Source organism: Phyllostomus discolor, chromosome 3, assembly GCF_004126475.2.
Source record: "Phyllostomus discolor isolate MPI-MPIP mPhyDis1 chromosome 3, mPhyDis1.pri.v3, whole genome shotgun sequence".
Taxonomy (NCBI): Eukaryota; Metazoa; Chordata; class Mammalia; order Chiroptera; family Phyllostomidae; genus Phyllostomus; species Phyllostomus discolor.
The window spans coordinates 42,545,073-42,571,079 of NC_040905.2; the positions used below are offsets into that span (position 1 = coordinate 42,545,073).

At 33.7% G+C, this 26,007-nt stretch overlaps 1 protein-coding gene, 1 non-coding gene and 2 pseudogenes across 2 annotated transcripts in view; 3 read left to right on the top strand and 1 right to left on the bottom strand.

The window, feature by feature from the left end:
* SLC30A5 (solute carrier family 30 member 5) overlaps nucleotides 1-23,469 on the top strand; it is a 35,346-nt gene extending 11,877 nt beyond the window's left edge. The window contains exons 4-16 of the mRNA XM_028507725.1: nucleotides 2,454-2,539; nucleotides 5,451-5,538; nucleotides 10,319-10,406; nucleotides 11,689-11,765; nucleotides 12,003-12,173; nucleotides 12,693-12,981; nucleotides 13,155-13,363; nucleotides 14,079-14,236; nucleotides 15,064-15,193; nucleotides 18,230-18,431; nucleotides 19,092-19,318; nucleotides 20,860-20,988; nucleotides 21,833-23,469. Of these exons, the coding sequence (XP_028363526.1) occupies nucleotides 2,454-2,539; nucleotides 5,451-5,538; nucleotides 10,319-10,406; nucleotides 11,689-11,765; nucleotides 12,003-12,173; nucleotides 12,693-12,981; nucleotides 13,155-13,363; nucleotides 14,079-14,236; nucleotides 15,064-15,193; nucleotides 18,230-18,431; nucleotides 19,092-19,318; nucleotides 20,860-20,988; nucleotides 21,833-22,003 (2,025 nt within the window). The 3' untranslated portion in view covers nucleotides 22,004-23,469. The remainder of the gene's footprint in view (nucleotides 1-2,453; nucleotides 2,540-5,450; nucleotides 5,539-10,318; nucleotides 10,407-11,688; nucleotides 11,766-12,002; nucleotides 12,174-12,692; nucleotides 12,982-13,154; nucleotides 13,364-14,078; nucleotides 14,237-15,063; nucleotides 15,194-18,229; nucleotides 18,432-19,091; nucleotides 19,319-20,859; nucleotides 20,989-21,832) is intronic.
* Nucleotides 6,602-6,675, top strand: LOC114514186 (annotated as a pseudogene).
* Nucleotides 9,124-9,793, bottom strand: LOC114493038 (annotated as a pseudogene).
* Nucleotides 16,929-17,119, top strand: LOC114513431. The gene has a single exon (XR_003685840.1). It is a non-coding gene; the product is annotated as a U2 spliceosomal RNA (small nuclear RNA).
* Nucleotides 23,470-26,007: the final 2,538 nt, after the last annotated feature.

Sequence of the window (26,007 nt, forward strand, 5' to 3'; positions counted from 1 at the left end):
TACATTGTTCCCTCTCTGACCCCTTCCCCATGTACAGCGCTACAATTGCCTGGCCCTACCAAATACCTAAGGCTCTGCCCCTTAAAATGTAACAGTTGCACCAAGACAAAGAAATGTGTCCCAAATGAAAGAACAGGTCAAAACTCCAAAAAAAAAAGAACTAAGAGACAAGATAGACAACCTATCAGATGCAGAGTTCAAAACACTGGTAATCAGATGCTTACAGAAATTATTGAGTACAGATGCAAAATAAAGGAAGAAGTGAGGGCTATGCAAAGTGAAATAAAGGAAAATATACAGGGAGCCAACAATGACAGAAAGGAAACTGGGACTCAACTCAATGATTTGGAACAAAAGGAATAAATAAACATTCAACCAGAACAGAATGAAGAAACAAGAATTCAGAAAAATGAGAGAGGCTTAGGAACCTCTGGGTCAACTTTCAGTGTCCCAACATCCAAATCATAGGGGTGCGTGAATGAGAAGAGGAAGAGCAAGAAATTGAAAACTTATTTGAAAAAATAAGGAAAACTTCCCAATCTGGCAAAGGAAATAGACTTCCAGGAAGTCCAGGAAACTCAGAGAGTCCCAAAGAAATTGGACCCAAGAAGGAATACACCAAGACACATCATAATTATATTACACAAAATTAAAGAGAAGAGAATCTTAAAAGCATTGGTAGGTACAAAATAGGGGAAGGTTAAGAATAGTATAGGAAATGGAGAAGCCAAAGAACTTAAATGTATGATCCATGGACATGAACTAAGGGGGAGGAATGCTGGTGGGAGGGGGTGCAGGGTGGAGGGGAACAAAGGGGAGAGAAAAATGGGACAACTGTAATAGTATAATCTATAAAATATGTTTTAAAAAACTAAGCAAACAACCAGAATAGGAACAGAATCATAGATGTGGAGATTATTTGAAGGATTATCAGCTGGGAGAGGGAAGGGAGAATGGGTGAAAAGTTACAGGGATTAAGAAGCATAAATCAGTAGGTACAAAACAGGGGGGTGTTCAAAATAATGTAGGAAATGGAGACACCAAAGAACTTATATGCACAACTCATGGATGTGAACTAAGGTGGGGTTTGCTGGAGGGAAGAGGGATACCGGGCAGAGAGGGACAAAGGGGAAAAAATGGGGACAACTGTAATAGCATAATCAATAAAATATATTTTTTAAAAAAAGAATGAACTATAAAGTGCTGAGATAATGGGATGTTTAAAAATGCAGAAGCAGGTAGAAAATTTTTAAAGCATGCATATAATTATTTTCTTTAGTACAGAATCCTTCTGAAAGATTTACAAATCAGACATGGAGATATGCATGCCCCAGAGCCTAATACAAATGTCACTGGGAGGCAGACAGAGCATATGGGGTTAAAAATGAGGCCTCTGGAGTCAGATAAGTTCATTCAGTGTCCTACTTACTAAATCTTTTTGAGCAATAATTTTCTCATCTGTTAAATGGAGATAATACCTCCTTTCCTTAGGAATAAGTGAATTAATACATCTAAAGTTCTTAAAATAGTGCCTGGTATTACTGAGTATGCAATACATATAATAGTAGCTATCACCTTCATCATCATTATCACTATTATTATTTTTAGGTATCTGAGGTTCAAGATGCATACCAGAAATGTCCTTCATTCTGTATAATCTTCTAACATTATCACCTGTTTGGATAGCAGCTGTACCCTACTAGATGTTTGCTTTATGCCATAACTTGGAAACCTGTGCCATGATTTTGTATTAGACTGACAAATTTAAGTGTAATACCTCTGTTTTAGAGAACAAAGACATTTTTAAAGTATGATTAAAATTTAAACACCATCTCAACTTATTTTCCCCTCTCATTTCAAATAATTCAAGCACTGAATATTACCAGTGGAAAAGAATTTAAAGACCAGCCCTGGCTGGGTAGCTCAGTTTATTAGAGTGTTGTCCGGATATACTAGAGTTGCAGGTTCAATCCCCAGTCAGCACACATACAAGAAACAACCAATAAATAAGTGGAACAATAAATTGATTCTCTCTCTCTCTCTCTCTCTCTCTCTCTCTCTCTCTCTCTCTCTCTCTCTCTCTCTCTCCACCCCACCCATTCCTGTCTCTCTCTCTGAAGTCGATAATTTTTTTTTTAATTTTTAAAGAATTTAAAGACTAAAACGTTAAATGTTCCTAGCAAACTAGTGAGAAACTAATGGAGGGAAAAAACAAAATTGTACTGTATAGAAAAAGGTTTCAAGAGCTAACATACAGGACTATAGAAAGTAGAAAGCAGAATACTGCCTTTCAAATTCAAATTCAGCCAAATTGTGTTTAATTTAAAAACACGTAATTATTTAGCCTTTAAAATTTTGTTACCATTATTTCCTTATGTGTATTATTTAAGATTTTCAGATATTTAGCAAAACATATATGACTGAAGTTTTTAATATTTTGTTTTCATTTACAGTGGATCAAAATATTTAAACATGCAGTTGCTGGGTGTATCATTTCACTCTTGTGGTTTTTTGGCCTCACTCTTTGTGGACCACTAAGGTAAATAAAAATGCATGTTTTGAATGTTCATTTATATTTCTTCATTTTTAATATTAGTTTTGTTGCATTAGATTTTATGTCAGATATTTATGTCAAATTATGTACAAATGCTTCTATGATTTCCCTAGCATTGGGTACAACTCAACAAATATATATAAATATATTGAGTACCTGTGTAGTTTTGGGGCTAGTTCTTTGGTGAATACCATTAACATATTATTCATGATCTGTAATAGGTATTTCACTAGTTAGAATCCAAACAGTTTCAGAAAATATTTGGTATAAGTGGATTTTTTTAAATTTTTCATAGGTGATCCTTTTTAGCAGCTGATTTTAGTAATTAAAAGCTCTGAAATGGTAGATAAAATCATCCAATAAGGAAGAGAGCAAAATGTTTAAAAACTTTTTTTAATGCCCACAGAAAATACTCTGAAAGTATTTTAGTGCCCACAGAAAATTCTTAAAAGATATGGTTGTAAACAAATATCTTGGGAGTAGTGCATCAATACTTAGATTAAAGATGAAGTAACTCTTATTTCATATTGCCCTAGATGAATATAAAGTAACCTTTTTATGTAAAGGGGCCAGTTGGGGGGGGGGGGGAAGTACTTAAATTATAGGCCACTTAATAAGAATTGTAACATGGGCAACTGCATAAGCATTATTTTAATATTTTTCCATCTCTAAAGGGTTTTACTTGTTGAGTAAAAAGTATAAGAAAAAGTACCTTGCCATTGATAAGGGAGAATGTGAGGATGAAAGGTAAGGAGTAAGACAAAGGGTGTTCTAAAGAATCTCACTTGGATTCGTGGCATGACAGAGTAGAAAGTGATAGGCCAGAAATGCTTTGTGAAGTCCTTTCCCCACTCCCAGCCAATAGAACAACTTCTGGGTTTGGTCCCTTTGGGTTATTTACCCTATACTTTGTCAGATGCATAGTGTGCATAATTTTAATTGTCACACTGCTATCCACGACTACACTGCATTCTGGAGTGGTGGGAAAGCTGGCTGCAGTTTCTCAGCTTGGGGAGCACTTTTGCAGTTTATGCTTGATTGGTGGTATTGCTTATCTTCTCTAATTTTTTCAATTTCTTATTCATTATGTTTTTGTCTGTATATTACTAAATCACTGTCCCTATGTGTTAGGATAGGGAAGGAAGGGGAAATATTCTTAAATTCTACTTCCTGCCCTTACAGCCTCTCACACCACCAGCTCCTCTGCCAGCACTGCCCCTCTCATTCTTTTACTAAAACCATCACACAATTTCTTGATCTACAAGACTGCTTTGGTGTTTCATAGGCTGTCTTCATTTAGTTTAGTATTATTCTCTTGATATATTTATTTACTTGAATTGTAATCTCCCAGATATAAATAGGAATAAAATTATCATTGTGTTATGTTCTCCTTACAGGTTTGGGGGTAAAAAGGAAAAAAGGAACAAATTTTAATGAGCAGCTGAAAATCCGTTACTATTTAAATCTTGCAGGTTCCCTTTGGCTGGTGATAATGTTTTTTATTTTTTTTTAATTTATACTTATAAAAGAGTAAATAAAAATAAATATGTTCAAATAACAAAATAGCCCTGGCTGGTAAGGTTCAGTGGCTTGAGCGCCAGCCTGTAAATCAAAAAGTCGCCAGTCTGATTCCCATTCAGGGCACATGCCTGGGTTGTGGGCCAGGTCCTCTGTTGGGGGCATGCAAGAGGCAACAGAGCGATGTTTCTCCCTCTCTCTTTCACCCTCCCTTCCCCTCTATCTAAAATTAAATAAATCTAAATAATAATAAAATGAACATTCATGTATTCAACACCTAGGCCCCAAAATAAAACCTTACAGTCATTACCTTTGAAGCCTCCTAATTGTATCCCCCTCTCCTCTTGCCATTGGATGTAACCAGCATCTTAAACTTTGGTTTCTATTCTCTTGATTTTCTTTATAGTGTTACCATATGTGTACATATTTCTTTTATTTAATGTTTAACTTTGCAAGTTTTCTACTTTATATAAATCCATTGCATGCATTTTTTATGGCATACTTTTTACATTCACTGTTATGCTTGAGATTTTCCCATTTTGATGCATGTAGCGTGTGGGGGGGTTCATTTATTTTTGCAGCAATTTTTTTGAAATATAATTCACATACCATAAAATTCCCTTTTTGTCTTAGTCCATTGGGACCGCTCTAACAAAATACCATAGATTGTCTTATAAACAACACATTTATTTCTCACAGTTAGAGAGGCTGAGAAGTTCAAGATCAAGGTCAGGCAGATTCAGTGTCTGCTGATGGACTGCTTCCCGGTTCATAAACAGCTCTCTTTTTGCTGTAACCTCACATGGTGGAAGGACCAAGGGAGCTATCTGTGGTCTCTTTTATAAGGATACTAATCCCATTCATGAGGACTCTACCTTCACGACCTAAGCACCCCGCAAAGGCCCACCTTAGGTACATTAGGGATCAGATTCAACATATCAGTGGGGGGTGGGAGGGCCACACATTTAGTCTGTAATACGTTTAAAGTGTACAATTCTGTGTTTAATATATTCATGGAATTTCATTCATTCTTATTGCTTTATAATAGTCCACTAAATGGATATATCATCCACTATCTTATCAGTAGGCAGATTGTTTCAGTTTCATACTTATAAGATACTAGCTAACGATGCAGGAGTATTTCCTGGTTCAGAGATACAAGTAATCTGTAAGTAGTATTGTTTGATATTTATAGTTTCAGTCTTTCTAAGATAGGTAGGAAGATAGGTAGATAGATCCCAACATATTTTCCAGAACAGTGTACCTACTTATTTTTCTCAGGAAATCAAGGGGAAATGTTTCTCTTCTTTTACTGTAGTTGAATTAATGCTTTTTGATAAGATCAGATTTCATGAATGATAATGTTTTGGTTTTGTAGGACTTTGCTGCTATTTGAACACAGTGATATTGTTGTCATCTCACTACTCAGTGTTTTGTTCACTAATTCTGGAGGAGGACCAGCAAAGGTAGTATTTTCCATTATTAGCTACTTGAAAAATGAAAATATGCATGTGAAATGTTATCCAAAACAATAAAATAATATAGTATCTTTTACCATATGAAAAAATGCAGGGGCTTTTTCTACTAATTTTTCATTTTTCCCACAACTTTTTCATTTTTTACTTTTTAACATCATTTTATATTCCTAGGAAGCTGCATAAATAGTGGAGTGGTCTTCGTGCCCTTCACTCAGTTTCAGTAGCAACTTCTTACCCAACTCAATTGTACTATCAAAACCAGGAAATTGACATTGGTACAATCCATAAACTTTATTCAGATTCACCAATTTTAAATATGCCCATGTGTGTGTATGAGTGTGTTTGTTTGTGTACAGAGTCAAGTAACTACCAGCAAAATCAAGATACAAAATATCTCCCTCATGCTGTACCTGAACCCTTCACCACCTCATTTTTAATCCCCTTACATCATTTTTAGAAAATACCTTACAACTTATTATATTTAAAATCTCATGAACATTTTTTTGATGAATATCTATACAACATTTTGCCAACTAGGTATCCCTATTCATCTTAAATAAGTTAAGCATTATCCCATTTTTGGTAAATGAGTCATCAATCTAATTCCAAATTCTTACAACTACAGTGTTTTTATTTACAAAATTAAATGTTTCCTGTGCCTTATTCTAGATGTAGGGGAAAGGAAAAATAAAGACAAATAAAGTACAATAGTCCTTTAGACTTTCAGGCTGAGTAATGGAGACAGATGAATAAAATAAAGTGAACAAAATAACACGCCCAGTAGAACAGAGTGAGAGACTGTAGATTTCACATTGGGTCATTAGTATTAAAGCATATGCCACTATTTAAGCTTTTCCCCTAACTCACAGAGTACGCCAAAATAAATGTCAAGTGAATAGAAGAATGTGGTGGAAAATATTTATAAAAACATAGAATAAAATATAGATAGAGAAAAATATAATAAAGATTAAATAAAAATAAAAATTAATTTAAAACATATATATAAACAATGCTAATCTATGGGCAGAAAAGAACTTTCTAACACATAAAAGCAGTTAAAAAAAATCACAGCCCTGAAGAAAGATGATGACTTAAAAATCATTCTCAGTAGGATTACGCTGAGGCCAAAAAAAAATCACAGAGTCACTTTGTAAGGTATGTAAATAAATGTCTAATCACCGTGTTGTACACCTGAAACTAATATAATACTTTATGCCAACTGTAATTGAAAAATAAATTTTAAAATAAATAACTTTTAAGTCACAAAGGGAAAATTCAATACATTGGATTTCATAATGATTACAGGCTTCTGTGTAACAGAACTCATTGTGCAAACAGCAAAATAACAGCAACAAATCGCCACACATAAAAGCTATACATTTCATTAAAGTATAAATCAGCTTAGAAAAACAATTAAAATCTTCAATAGAAACGAGCAAACAGGGAAAAACAGTCACAAAAGAAGTACAAAGAACTGGAGACATTTTGAAAAAACAAACTTTGCTGCCCTACCTAGCTGCATGGGTCAGTTGGTTGGAGTGTCCCTGCACCAAAAGGTTGTTGGTTTGGTTTGCTCCCCGGTTGGGGTACGTGCAGGAGACAACCAATCAATGTTTCTGTCTCTCTCAAAAAATCAATGGTATTGTGTCCTTGGGTGAGAATAAAACAACAACAAAAACTTTTGCTGTACAAATAATCAGAAATGAGAGTATAGATTTTGTATATCCTCTCATTAGTGTCAGTGATGAACCTCAGCATTTATCTAGGTATCTGTGTTTTTTTCCCTTGGTTGTGACTAAAGAACTACAAAATTCTCACTTGCCCTCTTTGTTAATAAAAGATTAAATTACAGTGTCCATATTTGAGTGATGATGTTGCCATATTCTGATTCAATTAAAATTACAAAATTTTAAATTGTGTAGTTTATATATACTGACTTTTGTCAAAATATCTACCAAAATAATTGAGTAGTGAGTAGAATAGGATCCTCACTTTACATTTTTAGTTTTTATTTAATGGAAGTATCTAGTATTATACTTGTAAATTTGTAAATATAGAATGTATAATAATGCTATTTACATTGCTTTTGTACTCCAAATTCTGAAGTATTTGCATAAACTAAGTTAATATGTCCTTTCTATAATTTTCTTTTGTCAAAATCTTTTCCCTGGAATGAGAACATAAAAGTTTATCAGCTTTTAAGTGCCTTACACCTTTACTAGATACTAGAAATAACTTTGCTAATTTTCTTCCCCCCCCCCCCCTTCCACCAAAGGAAATTTTATTGAAGTATAGATTACTGGTTATTTTAAAAATACATGGGAAAAAAGACAGAAATACAAAGAAATTATCATACAACTGATTTCTAAAGTCAATACTCTTGAAATACAAAACAATAATCATTACCCCCAAAAGTCAGTTTATTGAAACAAATTGATTTTTAAGTTGGTCTATAACTCTTTTCACTCAATTTTGTTTACAGATGTTACTGGGCTTTTTCAGTTTCCCCATATCAGAATTTTGGTTTTTGGACATATTTACTTCTCAAAGTTGTACATATTTATTTCTTGTAATTAATTGCAGCAACTGTAAGAAGTTTCTCTAAGTCACAAGAATTCAGTACGGTTGCTGCTTTGGAAATAGTTACCATATTGGGTTATCTACACAAAGACTCATGTACTGAAAGTCAAAATACTATTGGGTAAAGTATGAAGATTGAGAGCAGGAGGACTAAGAAAAGATCCTGCTACCTTTACTGCAAATCTGCTAAAAACAACAAAAAAAAAAAACCCTCCATTATTTACTTTGGTACTATTGCTAGAAAAGCAGTTGCTGCCAGACCACAGGTTGGCTATATGGTTGTTCATTTTACATTTACTTTTCTAAAGGATGGCAGACTTAAAAATTAGATTGCTCAATCAGAGAAGCAGAGACTTTTAAATTACCATATGCTTTAATTGTGTGAAATAAATTATTTTCTGAAATGGTTTAGCAGCCTTGTGTCAGCAAAGGCAGCAAAACCCACTTTGTTTCAAAATTAGAAGACTGACCCAGAGGCTGCTTATAAGATGCCTTGCTGTATTCTATCACCAGTCATGAAAGTGGGCCTTCATAAACTCAGTAACTTTGTAAATTTAAAAATGATCTTATCCATCAACACACAATGCCTAGCCAACAAAATGAAAAAAAGTACATTCATAAGGTAGAAATTGGTTTTTATAGAACAAGATGGTACATATATCCTTCTATGTAACACAAGAGGAATATATATTAATAAAAGCAGTCTACAATAAACTTGTAAAGAGATGATTTTGATTTACTTGTAAGTCAGATTAAGCTAACTAACTATGACTGAATGATTAGAAAGTTTCTTCTCCTAAAATAATGCCCATTCCTTATAAGCTAAGCTGGTCTTCATTTCTTATAAATCTCCTATTTCCTTGGATTTATCTACTACACCCTCACTTTATAGCCATTTAATTTGTAAGCTGGGCCTTCCCAGTCTTCCTATAAAGCCTCATCAGAAATATACCAGATGCATTAGACACAGTCATCATCTAGTAAAAAATCTGCACTTCAAAACAGCATATGAAGAACCAGCAATAGGTTCTCCAATGTAAATACCTCTCATTTCAAACCATCGTAGAAACAGTGCAGTTTACGAACCACTCCTTCATTACAGGCAACTCAGTAGCTCTAAACATTTTTCTTCAGTTTCAAAACCTTTCAATACTTGTTAATTCCAAAGATCCCAACACCATGTAGCTGTGGCATTTTGGGGATTAGCACTCAGGATTAGCTGGAGAGAAGCTGTGTTTAGGACGAAGTGAGTTTGATTATAGTTCATACAGAAACTTGCCAGGAACAATAGAATTATTGGGAAAATTGTGAAAAACTCCCGTGAAGAGATAAACTGTCCTCCATAATCCAGTTGTTCCCAATGAGTTAGGAGCCTGCCTTGCTTTTCCCTGGTCAGTAGTCTCAAAAGGTGTTCCTTTTACAGCATGCAAAAACATATACATACCCAGATTATATATAACATTTGTTAAGTTTCAAGCAACAGGAACACTGAGGAAGGGAATACTAAGTAAGACAATATAAAGCAAGCCAACTCCCAGTGTCAGCCACATACCCCAGCTGTTCATTACCTGGGTATTTAGATTCACCTCGCTGTGGGCAACTCTAACATTCATGCTTGCTCTACCGCCCCCACTCCCAGCAGCCCACTCAGAGGAAGACCCACTTGGCAGCCATGACATCTCCTCAAGACCGAATCACTTTGCTAATTTTCTTGACATGCCCTCTTAGTTGTTTTCCCTAGAAGAGTGATAACTAGGATATTATTGTAAATTAACTGTCCTTTCTACCACCTACATGTTGTAGAATAAAATAAGTTCTTACTAATTATTCCTTACCTACTTGGGCTTTTCAACCAGAAGCAAAGTAACATTGATTGGCAAAGATAATTCTGTAAACAATGACTGTGTGTGCCTGGTAGTAACATAGCTAGCCATATTATTAAGTAGGCAATGGAAGTTGTCATTATTATGTGTCTTAAATACCCTTAAAATATCCTGCAGAATTTATTAAAGCTCTTTACTTTTATCTTATTGTTAATACTGTAAAGTTATATTGTAAGGGCTCTAATGTCATGTTGTTTTGCTTTAAATGTTTATTTGCAAAAAAATGTCTTTAGCATTTGTATAATCGTAGTTCTAAAAATCAATTCTTGAAAAGTCGTTCTTAGATTATTTTCTTCATTTTTCAGACAAGAGGGGCCGCTTTTTTCATTATTGCTGTGATCTGCCTATTGCTTTTCGACAATGATGATCTCATGGCTAAAATGGCTGAACACCGTATCCTTTTGCAGTAGATCAGAGTTATTCAGTTTTGTAGAAAAATAGAAGACTGGTAGAGTGGGAAATGGAGTGACTGAACTAAACTGTCAGAAATTTAGGAACAGTAAAAGTATTTTAGGTTATCCTCATATAAAAAAAAATGACTTGCTACTCAACAAAATCAATCTATTTGTTCCTTTGTAATTTATATGATTGTTTTAGAAGTCAGTGGCAGTTACTAATACAAACTTTTTTGAGATTAAATGAAAAATATTTGACATATTTTTGTCAGAAAAAAAGTTCAAATTCCTTAATTTAGTATTCACTCTCTTGCTCTAAATTACTATTTCCAACTAAGCCTCTACTCTTCTCTTATGTAAACCCAACTTTTGAGTCAAATATGTCTGTTTATTTTTCTCTACAGATATAACTTGTTCTTTCTTATCATACATCTTTCATTGCCCACTCCATCTAGCAGACTCAGAACACCATTTTTGCTCAATGTCCAAAAACTTCTTAGTTATATATAAATTTACTTTGTTACAATGAAAGAGGGTGCCATGACTTTGGAAAACTACAGATTGCTTGTGAAAACTCCAGAATAGCTGGAAAACTCCAGCTATTCTCCCCTCCCCCAACCACTGCACACACACTCTCTCATTTGTTTTTTGCTTGCAACCTGAGGGTTATGTGGTCAATGACTTAGAAGCAGATTTAGGACTGATTTTAAATGTCATTCTAAAAGAACATCCTGCCCTGGCCGGCATAGCTCAGTGGATTGAGTGCAGGCTGCGAACCAAAGCATCGCAGGTTCAATTCCCAGTCAGGGCGCATGCCTGGGTTGCAGGCCATGGCCCCCAGCAACCACACATTGATGTTTCTCTCTCTCTCTTTCTCCCTCCCTTCCCTCTCTAAAAATAAATAAATAAATAAAAATAAAAGAGCATCCTTAATTCCACTTGATAGGAGTGGTCCAAGGAGGGTCCTTGCTCTTGTCCTTTTGTTCTGTATGTATACTCATATGTCTTTTAGAAGTACTAAAATGTAACAACTATATCTTAAGCACTATTATAATTGTTTTGGAGACAACAAAAGGAATGCAGACCATCCAACTTATTAATCATATCACAAAATTTTAAATTGTTCTGTTTTTAGGGAAAACTTTATTGAGGGTAGTTAGGTTTGGGGCCCCCACACTAGTCTATAGTCAATCTAAAATAATGTACCAAAAATTCCAGGAAGACTTCAGGGTTCAATGAGTTAATATTTGCTGTTTTTTCCTTGACTCCAACTCACTTAGCTGAAGGACGTCATGACAGTGCTCTAACTCACATGCTTTACACAGCCATTGCCTTCTTAGGTGTGGCCGATCACAAGGTACGTTCTTTTCTTTGTTGCTAATCAAAAGATTCTGAAAAGTTATAGCAACTATAGTTATAAAAGTATGTTTAGGATAAGTTACAAATAATTTACAGTACTGCTTGCCATTTAAGTAGTCCAGGAATTTGGCATATGGAAAAACATACTAGTTCATTTCTTCAAATATTATGTATTTAAGGATTGAATATTGGGCTGTGTATATTTCTAATGAGACTTATCTAATTTTACTCATAGGGTGGAGTATTATTGCTCGTACTGGCTTTGTGTTGTAAAGTGGGTTTTCATACAGCTTCCAGAAAGCTCTCCATAGATGTTGGTGGAACCAAACGTCTTCAAGCTTTGTCCCATCTTGTTTCTGTGCTTCTCTTGTGCCCTTGGGTCATTGTTCTTTCTGTGACAACTGAGGTAAGTAAGAATGATCAGGATTTATTGGTAATAAGAAAAATGAATTGCTATTATAAATTTTAGTTCAGTACATTATATTTTATTTCAATTTGAGGTTGCAAGTGGCTTAAATTATCTTTGCTTTTTTCCTTTGTAGTTTTTGATAATTTTTTTAAGTTATTTGTATTGTTTATAGAAAAATGAAATCAAGTACCATTACATTTATATATCCTTCCTATGCCTATGACTCAAAGGAATCAATTGAAGCAATTTATTATCTACCGTGTTAGGTACAGAGATTATGGATCACATAGTATTTATAAAATTATTAAACCATGCTTTTGTTTTTCATACTTTGGGGAATATTGGGGAAATTTGCCAATATCTTATAGCTCTTATATTTTGGCATTTTACAAATTGTATTGAATCATGAGAATATTTGTTTATAGGTAAAGGGATTAATTTAAAGATCTTAAAAGATATGAACTTTATACCTATATATATGATATTGACAACAAAAATTTTTTTTTTAATTTTTAGAGTAAAGTCGAGTCTTGGTTTTCTCTTATTATGCCTTTCACTACGGTTATCTTCTTTGTCATGATCCTGGATTTCTATGTCGATTCCATTTGTTCAGTCAAAATGGAAGTTTCCAAGTGTGCCCGCTATGGATCCTTCCCCATTTTTATTAGTGCTCTACTTTTTGGAAATTTTTGGACACATCCAATAACAGACCAGCTGCGGGCTATGAACAGAGCAGCACACCAGGAGAGCACTGAACACGTCCTGTCTGGAGGAGTGGTAGTGAGCGCTATATTCTTCATTTTGTGTAAGCGTTTTTCTCCTTAGCAAATTTCTTCTTAATGGATTCTGATGTTTACATCATTTACTTGATTTGGGAATTTGTTCAGTGCTTGCATTCAGTGCTGACAAATACTGTGTTGGTTTTCAGTAGCTTAAACTTTTAAACTTTTGTAATATTCTTTTTTTCTCTCTTTTTAGCTGCTAACATCTTATCATCTCCCTCTAAGAGAGGACAGAAAGGTACCCTAATTGGATATTCTCCTGAAGGAACACCTCTTTATAATTTCATGGGTGATGCTTTTCAGCATAGCTCCCAGTCGATCCCTAGGTTTATTAAGGAATCACTAAAACAAATTCTTGAGGAGAATGACTCTAGGCAGATCTTTTACTTCTTGTGTTTGAATCTGGTAAGATTTTTAAATATTAGTGGAATATCTTAAAAGCTTAATCTTTTAATTTTTTCAATTCTGTTATAATTTTAGTAATTCCCAAATTTCTTTGTAATTACAAATGAGCCAAAATTATATTTTCTCTAAGTAGTAGAAAGATTACAGGATCATATTCAGACTACTTGAGCAAACAATTTTTTTTAATTTTTATTGATTTTAGAGAGAGAGAGGTAGGGAGAGAGAGAGACAAGGAGACAGACATCAATTTGTTGTTCCACTTATTTATACATTCATTGGTTGATAATTGTATGTGCCCTGACTGGGAATTGAACCAGCAGCCTTGGATATTGGGACAGTGCTCTAACCAACTGAGCTACCCAGCAAGGGCTTAAGCAAACAGTTTTTGAGGCATTAGAAACATTGGCTTAGTGTGGTGTTTCCAATCAATAAATATAGTAGCTTCTAAAGATTTTAACTCTCTCCTTTTAAATAATTTATGAGATGGACATGTCTGAATAGCCTGGTTTCTTAAAAGTTATGTGAAATACAGTTTTAGTAGAAGTGCCAGTTAAATAACTAAGGAGGCAGTTATATCTTCAAGTAAGGATTGGTTATAATTATGGTTATAATTTGGACTAATTGGGTTGAAATCCTCATGACTAAATCTGGTAAGCCTCTCTTGAAACAGTATTTCCCAACACTCCCTTATTTTTTTCTTTTTAACATATTTTAGCTTTTTACCTTTGTGGAATTATTCTATGGAGTGTTGACCAATAGTCTGGGTCTGATCTCAGATGGATTTCACATGCTCTTTGACTGCTCTGCTTTAGTCATGGGACTTTTTGCTGCCCTGATGAGTAGATGGAAAGCAACTCGGATTTTCTCATATGGGTAGGTACACTGACTGTTGTCAAGGTGAGGTAGCACAGTGATAGTCTTAAGTGCAGATTCCATCCTAGGGAATAAAATTTTATTGTTCTAATGGAAATAGTTTTTCAGAGTTTTATTTTTTTCATTTGAACTACATAAGAAGAAATGGACTAAATATTGAATAAATACTGACAGTAAACTCAAGATTTTACTCCAGGACAATCTCTCTTATAGGCAGAGCGCAAAAATTAGTTAAATATTGAGCTGTTTGCTCAACCTGTTTCTTGCAGTGGAATGTACATGATCATTCACATCTTTGCTGTTAGAAAGAGTATCCAAAAATGAAGGGGCTGTGCATGAAATACCCTTTCATTAAGTAAGCAATTCAGTTTAACAAACATTAAAATCCCCTATTCATACAAGGTATTTTGATAAGACCTACTGTTAATAGATTAATAAATTCAGCTCTTATTTTCAACTGATTATATTTGAAAGATCATTGAGCAAAAAATGCAAATGATTCTGGTATAAAGTAGACTGTGCTATGACAGACATACAGAGCACATTAAGAGCTTAAAGGAGAAATAACTTTTTGCTGAGAAATTAGAAAGGCTTTGCATAAAAGAGGGAACACTTATATACTGATAAATATATAAAATTTCAACAGATATAAGTCCAGAAAGTACTTTGGAACATGTTAGTATAATATTAAACATCTTGGTGATTTTCTAATCTTGCTATTTATGTATTGAAAATTTGGACTTGTTTCCTCATTTGTAAAATCATAATGTTACACTTTTAAAATAGTTATCATTTTCCTTTTCTAAAAATATATTCTACATTTTTAGGTATGGTCGAATAGAAATTCTCTCTGGATTTATTAATGGACTTTTTCTAATGGTAATAGCCTTTTTTGTGTTTATGGAGTCAGTGGCTAGATTAATCGATCCCCCGGAATTAGACACACACATGTTAACAGTAAGTTTTATTTTTCTATTTGAATTTCTGAGTGCACTCATACAGTTTTTTTCATGCTAAAGTATTACTATTTGTAGTTATTCATCTATGAAAGTTTTATTTCACTTTTTATTTAAATCAACATAACTTCTTGTCTTGTTATTTACCCTGCTGACTCTTAGAAATGTTTTTCCCTCCTCAGGCAGTGATGGGGCTCTGGGAGCCTGGCCAGTCCTTAGCAAATATACCATTCCCTGGTAAACACCCTGCAGCTCTTCCCTCCACTGCCCTAGGGCAGACCCATCTCTTTTGGCCCCACCCCCTGGGTTGCTGAGATTACTCTTCTGGGCCCCACCCCCCTCCAAATTTCCTTTCTTTCCTCTTCCACCCTCCAGAACCCAGAGGCTTTGCTGGTAATTGGGTATAATTATGTAAATGTAATTTCTTTTTTTTCTGACTCAATTAATCCTTTTCTCTAATATTTTAGTAGTCAAAACATTAGATAACATTCTAAAACACAGATTTCTTTCTTATATCCACCTCAAAAACAGACTTATTAAATGTTTTTGTTTGAAGGTGTGTTCTTAAATACTTAAAGAAATTTGTTAAAAATAGAATCAGAAAAATATTATTTTTAAGGCTTTACTCGATAGATTATAGTACTGCTATGGAAACTTTTAATGTTCTGCCTATACCTTCAGACCTACCTTTACATTTGCTGTTTCTTGTAGTTGACCTGCCCTTCCCTTACTTCTAAAATTCAACCTCCCTCAAGACTTTGCTTCTATGTCTCCTGTGGTGGCATACTTTCCCTTAATCTCTCTTTCCTCCTCAAAGTTCATTAGATTTCCCTTTTTCAACATTCCCATTGTATCTTGTGCATTCCTTCTTTAGCAACACTGAGTTATAACTTGTTTAATATGTTGTTTTTCCACAATTAAGATGTAAGTGAAATGTCTTCAAGACCTGCATTGTGCATCATTAACTCTTTAAGTACTAGCACCTGGCTTGTAGGAACTCAGCAATTAATGGATGAATGACTCAAAGCAGTTATGAGTCTTGTTGGTGGGAGTATATATTAGTAAAATGTTTTTGGATTACATTTTGGAAATTGTTTTGCATTTTAAATGCTCATATCTTTGACCTTTAATACAGAAATATTCACACAAGTGTGTAGAGGTATAAAGATACCACTGTTTATAATGGGGGGTGGGAGAACAATGGTCATCAATGAAAGGACTAGTTTTAAAATTTTTTCATTCATAGAATACTATGCAGCTGTTAAAAAGAATGAGGTATACGTATAAATACTGGTGTGAAAAATACAAGATGTACTAAGTGAAAAAAAATTACAAAACAGTATTAAAATGCAGTCCTATGCTTGGTTTAATAAGGTGTGTATATATGCACATTATTATGTTCATAGAAAAATGTATCATTCTCTTATGAGTGACTAACTTTTGGCAGTATAATTTATTGGGGACTTTTATTTTCTACATTTTATTTTTTATGGTAAATTCTATAAAGATGAAATAAGTATTTCTTAGTAGAAGAGAAATATTTATGAAGTGATAGGATCTCTTTAAGCAGTATTTGGTTTCATTCAAAATTCATTAACCTTCTTCAAGCTCATAAAGCTAACTGGAATTTTTAAATCTGATAAATAGTCTGAGTCACAAGAAGATGTAAATAAGCTTCATACGTGTTTACTAAAGTAAATCCCTTCTATTACTACCTTTGAAAATTAATTAAAATAATCACTTCTCAGCCTTTCAGCTCAGATCAAGTATAGTATCTGATCTTATCAGTTTAATATCTGATATGTCCTCTATCTGAGGACATTATATTAAATGGATTTTTGGAGCTGGGAGATGGAATAAGAGCTTGCTCCATCCATTCTGCATATCAGCCCAGTGTTGCAGTACTTCTGGGAATGGTGCAGCAGAAAACATGAAAATTTTAATTATTTTTCTTTCTATCCGTCCCCCTTATTCTGGGGGTGGGGAGACAAATAGCCATTGCTTGCCTCTCGGGCCCCCAACCAGGGACCTGGCCTGCAGCCCAGGTATGTGCCCTGACCGGGAATGCAGAACACTTCCCAGTCTAATGAACCATACTAGTTAGGGTTATATATTCTTTTTATAAAACAAGTAGATTTCTCTAAAGGAGAAACTGTAGACATCTGTAAAGTAAATAAAACCCTGAGCAATTCAAAATCAATTTGTAAGAGGATAACCAAGGGTAAATAACCTAATTTATCCTTTGGAGTGTTGTGTGACATCATCAGATTAACATAATTACATTCACTGTGTTTTAAAAAAAAAAGGCTCTGTCTGGTATGGCTCAGTGGATTGAGTGCCAGCCTGTGAACCAAAGGGTGGCTGGTTCAATCCCCAGTCAGGGCACATGCCCGAGTTGTAGGTCAAGTCCCTAGTGGGTCGGATGAGAGGCAACCACACATTGATGTTTCCTCTCTCTCTTTCTCCCACCCTTCCCCTCTAAAAATAAATAAATAAAATCTTTTAAATAAATAAATAGAGATCACTATTAATGTTTGCTTTTTCATTGTACCTGTTTTTTACTTTGGGAAATTTTACTATAAGATTCAGTAGACTATATATTTATTTGGAATCCACTAGTTAGTAAATTATAATCATGACTTTATAAACTATTGAAATTTACCTAGTAATATAAATTAAACAAGATTCCTGGTATAACGTATACTTGCTCTAGTAAGCAGTATTTTCATACTCTTTTTTTTAAATAAAAGAAAACTTAGGCATCATTTATGTATTTGTAAGTCACGAACTGAGTACATATGCTTAATCACTTAATTAAAACAATTCCAAAACCTTCTACTTGTCAGTACTTTGGTATTTTTTAAAATATTCTAAAGTTTTTAAGTGTGGATTTACTTAATGAACTTAATGAGGTTTTACCATAAATACTTTTAAAACTATAAACAGAAAAACATATATAGCTATACACTAACTTTTAAGTAACAAATTTATTTTTTAAATTACAAATTTAAAGGTTTTCTTTTCTCCCTTTTGCTAGCCAGTCTCAGTCGGAGGACTGATAGTAAACCTTATTGGTATCTGTGCCTTTAGCCATGCCCATAACCATACCCATGGAGCTTCTCAAGGAAGCTGCCACTCATCTGATCACAGCCATTCACACCACATGCATGGACACGGTGACCATGGGCACGGTCATAGCCACGGATCTGCAGGTGGAGGCATGAACGCTAACATGAGGGGTGAGTCCTTGCCAAATATTGGCATACCTTTCAGCCATGTTGTGAATTGACACTGTTTATTTGTATTAAGTATTGGGCTTCTGGTACAATTTTATTTTTGGAAAAACAATCTGTGGCTAAAAAAAGGGGTATGAAATCATCTGCTGCGGGAGATGCTCATGTTTATTTATAAATGTAAATTGCTGTAATTATAGAGTCCTTTTCATCATGTGACAGTTGCATAAATATTATCTGCAAGGGAAACACCAAGTATGCCATTATGAACTTCCATTATAAAAGAACCAGGGGATTTCTATTGTACTGTGAAAAAAATGGGGGAAATATTTACCACTTACTATATTGAATTCTTTATCCTGTGTTTAATATAAGTATTTGGGTAATGTTAGCGTTTGGCTCATGTACAATTTCCAGGAAGCCTCCCCAGATAAACCACACCACCATAAAACTCACCACACTGTTGTATATTGGCCCACATCCTTACCTTTTTACCACTCGGCTGGGAATTCCTTGAGGGTAGTGACAATGTTTTAGTCATTTTGAAGTACCAGCCCCTAGCAGTGATGGGTACCTAGTAGGTACCCAGTAATATTTACAGAATGGATAAAAGAACTAAATTAGATATAAATTCATTTTTAATGTTTTGATATATTTTACTTCTAGGTGTATTTCTACATGTTTTGGCAGACACACTGGGCAGTATTGGTGTGATCGTATCCACAATTCTCATAGAGCAGTTTGGATGGTTCATTGCTGATCCTCTCTGTTCTCTTTTTATTGCTATATTAATATTTCTCAGTGTTGTTCCATTGATTAAAGATGCCTGTCAGGTTCTACTTCTGAGACTGCCACCAGAATATGAAAAAGAATTACATCTTGCCTTAGAAAAGGTATTGTATGTAATTTCTTCACTATTTTTTTTCCTTTTAAAATAGCATTTGAAATTAAGTTGACCTAACAAGAAATGTTCAAGATATGAATGAAGAAGATACAGTTTTATTTAAAGGTCATAAAATAGGGACTGGATAAATTGAGAAAGATATTTTCCTGGATGGGAAACTGTACTGTGAAGATGCTGATTTTCTTTCATTTAAATCCCAGTGTAGTTGTCTCTCATTTGCACTTCGTTTTTGTTTTGGGGGAGGATAGATCATCCAGTATTACTTGGAAGCTTATTTGGAAGAGATAATGCTTGAGAATAAACCAAAAAATGCATAAATTTACATAATTAAATTAATTTAAAGGGTCCTATCTTGTCATTGTAAAGTTACAAATTAACTAACAAAACTAATGGTTTTGTTCTTGAACAATAATAAACACACAGATTAATTCTGATTTTAAAAATCAGAAACAGGCCCAGGAACTTACAAACTTCAGAATATACCAAAGATGACAATTCAGATCAGTAGGGGGGAAAGGGTTGACCTAATTAACATTTATACGTGGTGCAAAACAAAAGCTATATATATCTATACCACCACACCATATAAAGATATATTTCCGACCCTGACGGGTATGTGACTCAGTTGGTTAAACAGGCAGTTCATAGTTTTTTCTATGAATTAGAAAAATAGAATATTTTTCAGCTTGTGGTTTGCCATATCATATTAAAGGAATTAGGATCTGCTGATGAAAAGTTAGCATCTAGAATATTTAAGGTATAGCACCCTAACCCACTATTTTCATAAATGTTTTTCTCATCATCTCATAATTAATGAATATACATCTTACTAAAAAAAAGTTTTTCATTTTAAAATAATACCTGTCTATTACAGAAAATACCGAAATATAGTACAAAAAAGGAGAATCTCATAATTCTACCACCTAGAAACACTTTAAAAAATTATTTCTATATACAAAAATATGTTAAAAATAAAATTGTAGGAGCACAATTACAAAAAATAACTATTTTGTGCTGCTTTTTAAATTTTCCTCATTCAGTTATGTCATGTTGATATTCTAATACATTTTTAATGACAATGGGTAGTCCCTTTTAACCAGCTCTCAATTGCTGATCATAGAAGATATCTTTCAATGTGTAATAACAATTTGCAAATGTGTATATCAGCTTAAAGAAAACCATGTAGTTTATTGAACATGCCCACTGTTCAGAGTTGGCAGAGTGCATCTTACATAGATGAAAATTGATGTGCAACTGTTGGTTACAGAGACACCTGTACTTCCTATTCAGAGTTACCTTCCTTGACATTATTACTAAATCAAAATATTCTTAGCACCCTTACTTTAAGCTAGTTGACTCTTATATTCCTTTCTCACTTCTGGGCTCTCTTTGTTACCTTTTTTTTTTTTTTTTTTTAATCAGCTTAGTAGTGGTTCCTGGACCAAAAACACTGTTTGTTTGTTTGTTTGTTTGTTTAAGTAAGGTATAACCTTTAAGTCCATTTATATCACCTCTCCTTTTATTTGACAGATACAGAAAATTGAAGGATTAATATCATACCGAGACCCTCATTTTTGGCGTCATTCTGCCAGTATTGTGGCAGGAACAATTCATATACAGGTGACAGCTGATGTGCTGGAACAAAGAATAGTACAGCAGGTAGTAATCTTTTGTTTTTATAGTAATTTCAGTTGAGTTCATTCATGCACAAAATACATACATTGTAACTCATATAGTTCAATAGTAATTTAACTATTTAAAGATATCAGTTTTTCAGCTAAGGATAACATAACATTTCTTCCCATCTAGGTTTTTTTATATCCAAAACTGGTTAAAGTAAAATCAAGTTTTATTATTTAGAGGATCATCTTAAGTTAATGTAAAATAAAATTTATTTATAATCCACCTTGATTCCCAGATTATCAAGAAATGTTATTTCTTGATAGCCCTAAATTAATAATAATAATAATAATAATAATAATAATGTTGGTAGGGTATATGCATATGCTATGATTGGAGATAGGGATTAAAATAGTCCCTGTATACCTGTCCTAGACATTCTGAATTGGAAACAGTAGCTGTTTTCCTATACCACTTTGAATGTGAGGTCAGAATTTACTGGTTGTCTAAAAGCCTACCTAACATTTGACCATATAAATAATAAACACTATTTTGTGGATTTATCTCTGACTATCTGTAGCTATAAAAAAATGGGATATCAGCCCTGGTTGGTGCAGCTTAGAGGATTGACTGCTGGCCTGCAAACCAAAGGGTTGCCAATTTGATTCCTACTCAGGGCACATTCCTGGGTTGTGGGCCAGGTCCCCTGTAGGAGCACACAAGAGACAACCGCAAATTGACGTTTGTCCCTCACTTTCTCCCTTCCTTCCTCTCTCTAAAAATAAAATAAATAAAATATTTTTTTACAAATGGGTATCAGTTAAGACATGTGCATTAAATGCATTAATCTAAATGCTTCAAAATGTGTGGATTTCTATAACAGGTTACAGGAATACTTAAAGATGCTGGAGTAAACAATTTGACAATTCAAGTGGAAAAAGAAGCATACTTTCAACATATGTCTGGCCTAAGTACTGGATTTCATGATGTCCTGGCTATGACGAAACAAATGGAGTCCATGAAATACTACAAAGATGGTACTTACATCATGTGAGATAACCCAGGAATGTGAACAATGAAGATTAAATGACTAAGTATTTATAATGTTGCCAGAAGGAAGAAAATTGCACACAGTTGTACAGAAACGTTTTGCCATATTTGAAAAAAAAATGTTTAATGTTCCCTACTATTGGATCAAGGAATCTTTCTTAAAGGAAATTTAAATACAGAATGAAGCATTCATTGTTCAAAGAAAATCAGCATTTGAATTATGTGTATAGTAAGAATTTGAGTAAACATGATGTATCACATTATCTTTGAAAATGAACATATAATGATGGAATCAAGTGAAGACCAAAATTACTTCTGTGTTTACTTTTCTGTCAGAAAGCATCTCCATTGTAAATAATGTATTTACGTTTATTACAAAGACACATATGAAAAATTTTTAGTCAATTTTTTGCATAGCCCTAGATAAAATAGGAATAAAAGTTCTATATTTATGGATTTTCTGTAAATAAAACTAGTTTCTAATTATAACTTAAATTCATTAAGTAAAATCTGTATTGCCACTTTAAATGTAAAGTAAATTATTTGGGAAAACTTCAACCACTGGTATGAGACAAGCAGTGAGAATAGGAAAGTATAACATTACAGTTTTTGATGTATTACAAAAACCAACCACTGTGTAAAATAAATTTTTTTACTTTTGGTAATAGTCGCAAATGAATAATTACTTTATTAGGGTTAAGAACTTATACTAAGTTTTGTCCATGTTATTCATTCACTTGTCTTCTGCTTCTAAAGTAGAATATTCCATTTCTTATTATGCATCTGGCATTCGTAATTTCTTACCAAGCTGGTATCCAAGCAGTGCTAGGCTTTTCATCCTTCATTTAGCTCCATATGTTGTGGAAGAGCCAGTTGAGAGACTCACAAATAATTGTCAACTCAGAGTTGAATTTTCTGCCTACAGATATAATTTTTTTAAATTTCTGGTACATGTAAATATGTAAGAAATATCAAAGCATAGGTAGTCTATTTTAAAGTTTTAATAAGTAAATCTTGTCCATCAACACTTGGGCACCATGAAATCAAAATACTCTATTTTCTATAGTTAATATCGAATTTATATTTTTAATTTCCAATTTAAACTGAATGTACAGTCTGAAGAGACTGTATGATAGGTATGTAGTAATATATGCAGTTTTATAAACACCAAAGAATGTTGTCCAAAAGAAACTTGAATACCTGCCTATTTATAGGAATCTGAATATTTTTCATTCTTATACTACAAATTTTGATAAGGGGGATGAACTTTAGTATGGGTACTATTTCTTATCTATAACATAATGGCAAATGTGTACTGTAAATTATATTTTTGTCTTAATAATTTTAATATGTGAGAGGTTTAGAAATTTCTTATAAGTTATTTGGATATTCCTTGTCTTCTCTTTATACATTATCTGGTCCAGAATCTTCAATACATATTAAAATTTTTTCAGTGATGGGAAAATAATTGCATATTGATGTTTTAGTACAATTTTTATATGTTAAAAATGTTTAAGTAGATAGATACAATGAATATTGCACCATTATTAAAATTATTATTTCCTTAGAAGGCATATAAACAAGAAAATATAAAATTGACTGAGAAAACGTAGAGGCTGAAGGTTAAGGAGGTGCAGGTGGAAAGTAGGCAAACTCCAATTTTGAGAAGCACTTGGGTACTGGTTGCAGCACATACAAATTGTGGCTTTAAGCAGCTCAACCTCTCTGGGTATCTTTATTCTCATACATAAAAGAATAAAATCTGCTCAAATTCACGGGGTTATGAAGAGCATGAATTGAAAGTTGAACAGGGCCAAATAAAGTTACAGAATTGTTAATATTTTAAACTTGACTTCAGAGGTAGCTTTTATTATTTCTCTTTTTTTCCTGTAGCAATCAGCATCTAAGAAATTAATTAGATATTAAGTGACTAAACAAGCTTAAAGTAATACCCAAAACAGAAATCTATTTATAGTTTGTTTGCCTTAAGAAGGGTGGTGGTGGTTGTTTGACACACCTATTAATTTCTCTCCCTTCTCTTTCTTTTCAACTATTATTTTCCCTATTACCAATTTAGGTACTCTGATTTCCACTTAGAATAAACTTTTACATCTTTTATGACATGGATTTATTACTCCTATTACATAATAATTGATCAAACTTTAAGCTTTTTTAATTACTGCAGAAGAATAATGAAGCTGTAAATAATTAAATATCACTGAAGGATTCTGGTTTTACTTTAAATTTAGATTATGATTCTCCCCTAAAATACCCACTATATTAATGCAGACATACATGTCTACTAGTTAATGGACACATGGTGAAAACCAAAAGAATAAATGGCAAAATCCTCTAAACTGTCACTCAGGTACACAGTTCTCTCTCAAAATTATTACACTTGTGTCCTGGCTGGTTTGGCTTAATGGACTGAGCAATGACCTGTGAACCAAGGGGTCACTTGCTCGATTCCTGGCTGGGTCACATGCCTGGGTTGCAGACCAGGTCCCCAGTGGGGGGGCATGCAAGAGGCAACCACACAATGTTTCTCTCCCTCTCTGTCTAAAAAAATAATAGTAGTAATAAAAATTATTACACTTACTAGTTTCTAGTATACCCTTCTAGATATTTTATGAATATCCACGCAAATGCATGTATGTATTATTTTTTACTTAGAAATTATTCCATAGTTGAAACATTAAAAACCATCTTATTCTTTTTTTAATCGCCTTTTTATTTATTTACTTATTTATTTTTAAAGAGGGAAGGGAGGGAGAAAGGGAGAGAAACATCAATGTGCAGTTGCTGGGGGTCATGGCCTGCAACCTAGGCATGTACCCTGACTGGGAATCGAACCTGCGACACTTTGGTTCGCAGCCCGTGCTCAATCCACTGAGCTATGCTAGCCAGGGCCCTTATTCTTTTTCTTAGCTGTAAAGCTATTGATGGATTTTTTTTTTTTAAGTTGATTCCACTCTTTAGGTCCTACAATGCTGATACAAATAGCCTTGTACAAACATCATTTTGCATATGTGCAAAGAAATATGTGGAAGAAACTCCAACAAGCAGAATTTCAGAAGCAAAGGGTTTAGAGCAAGGGTGTCAAACTCATTTTCACGGGGGGCCACATCAGCCTCGTGGTTGCCTTCAAAGGACCAAAATAATTTTAGGACTGTATAAATGTAACTACTCCTTAACTGTTAAGGAGTTGAAATTGCATTTGGCCCTTTGAAGGCAAGTGTGAAGCTAATGTGGCCCCCAGTGAAAATGAGTTTGACACCCTGGTTTAGAGCATTTATAAATCTGAAAAATACTGCTAAGTGCACTCCATAATGATTGTCCCAATTTGTCATCCATCAGCAATGTTATGTCTTAAAATAGAAGTTTTAAGGCAAACACTTCTTATGGCCTTAATTTGTATGAGGTTTAGATATGCAAAGATTACATATACAGTGATCCCTCACCTATCTCAGGAGTTACATTCCAGAGACCCCCCACGATAGGTGAAAATCTGTGAAGTAGCAGTGTTATATTTATTTTATTATTTATATATATTTTAAGGCTTTATAAACCCTTCCCACACTCCTATAAACCTTTCCTACGCTCTTATTAACCTTTCCCATACTCTTATAAACACTTTATATGCTCTTAAACACTTTCTACACTCTTAAACCTATGTAATTTTAACAACACATAAAATTCTATTTGGGTACTCACCAGTGAAGTATACAGTCAGTCGTCCCTCGCTATATCGTGGTTCACTTATTGCGGCTTCACTGTATCGCAGGTTTTGCCAAACTGAGTTCATTTTAAAACCACTAATATTTATTTCCCTTTTGGAGTGATTTTTCAGAAGTAAATGTTCTAGTAAATTATAAATCAATTAAAAAGGTAAAGTTGGATTTTTTTATCTTTTTTTTGCATGTTCTTTCTACCCACAGTCCAGTTTGACAAGGATAGCTATTATATATTGTTCATATACAAATAGTGTCTTGTTACATTTTTTTCTTT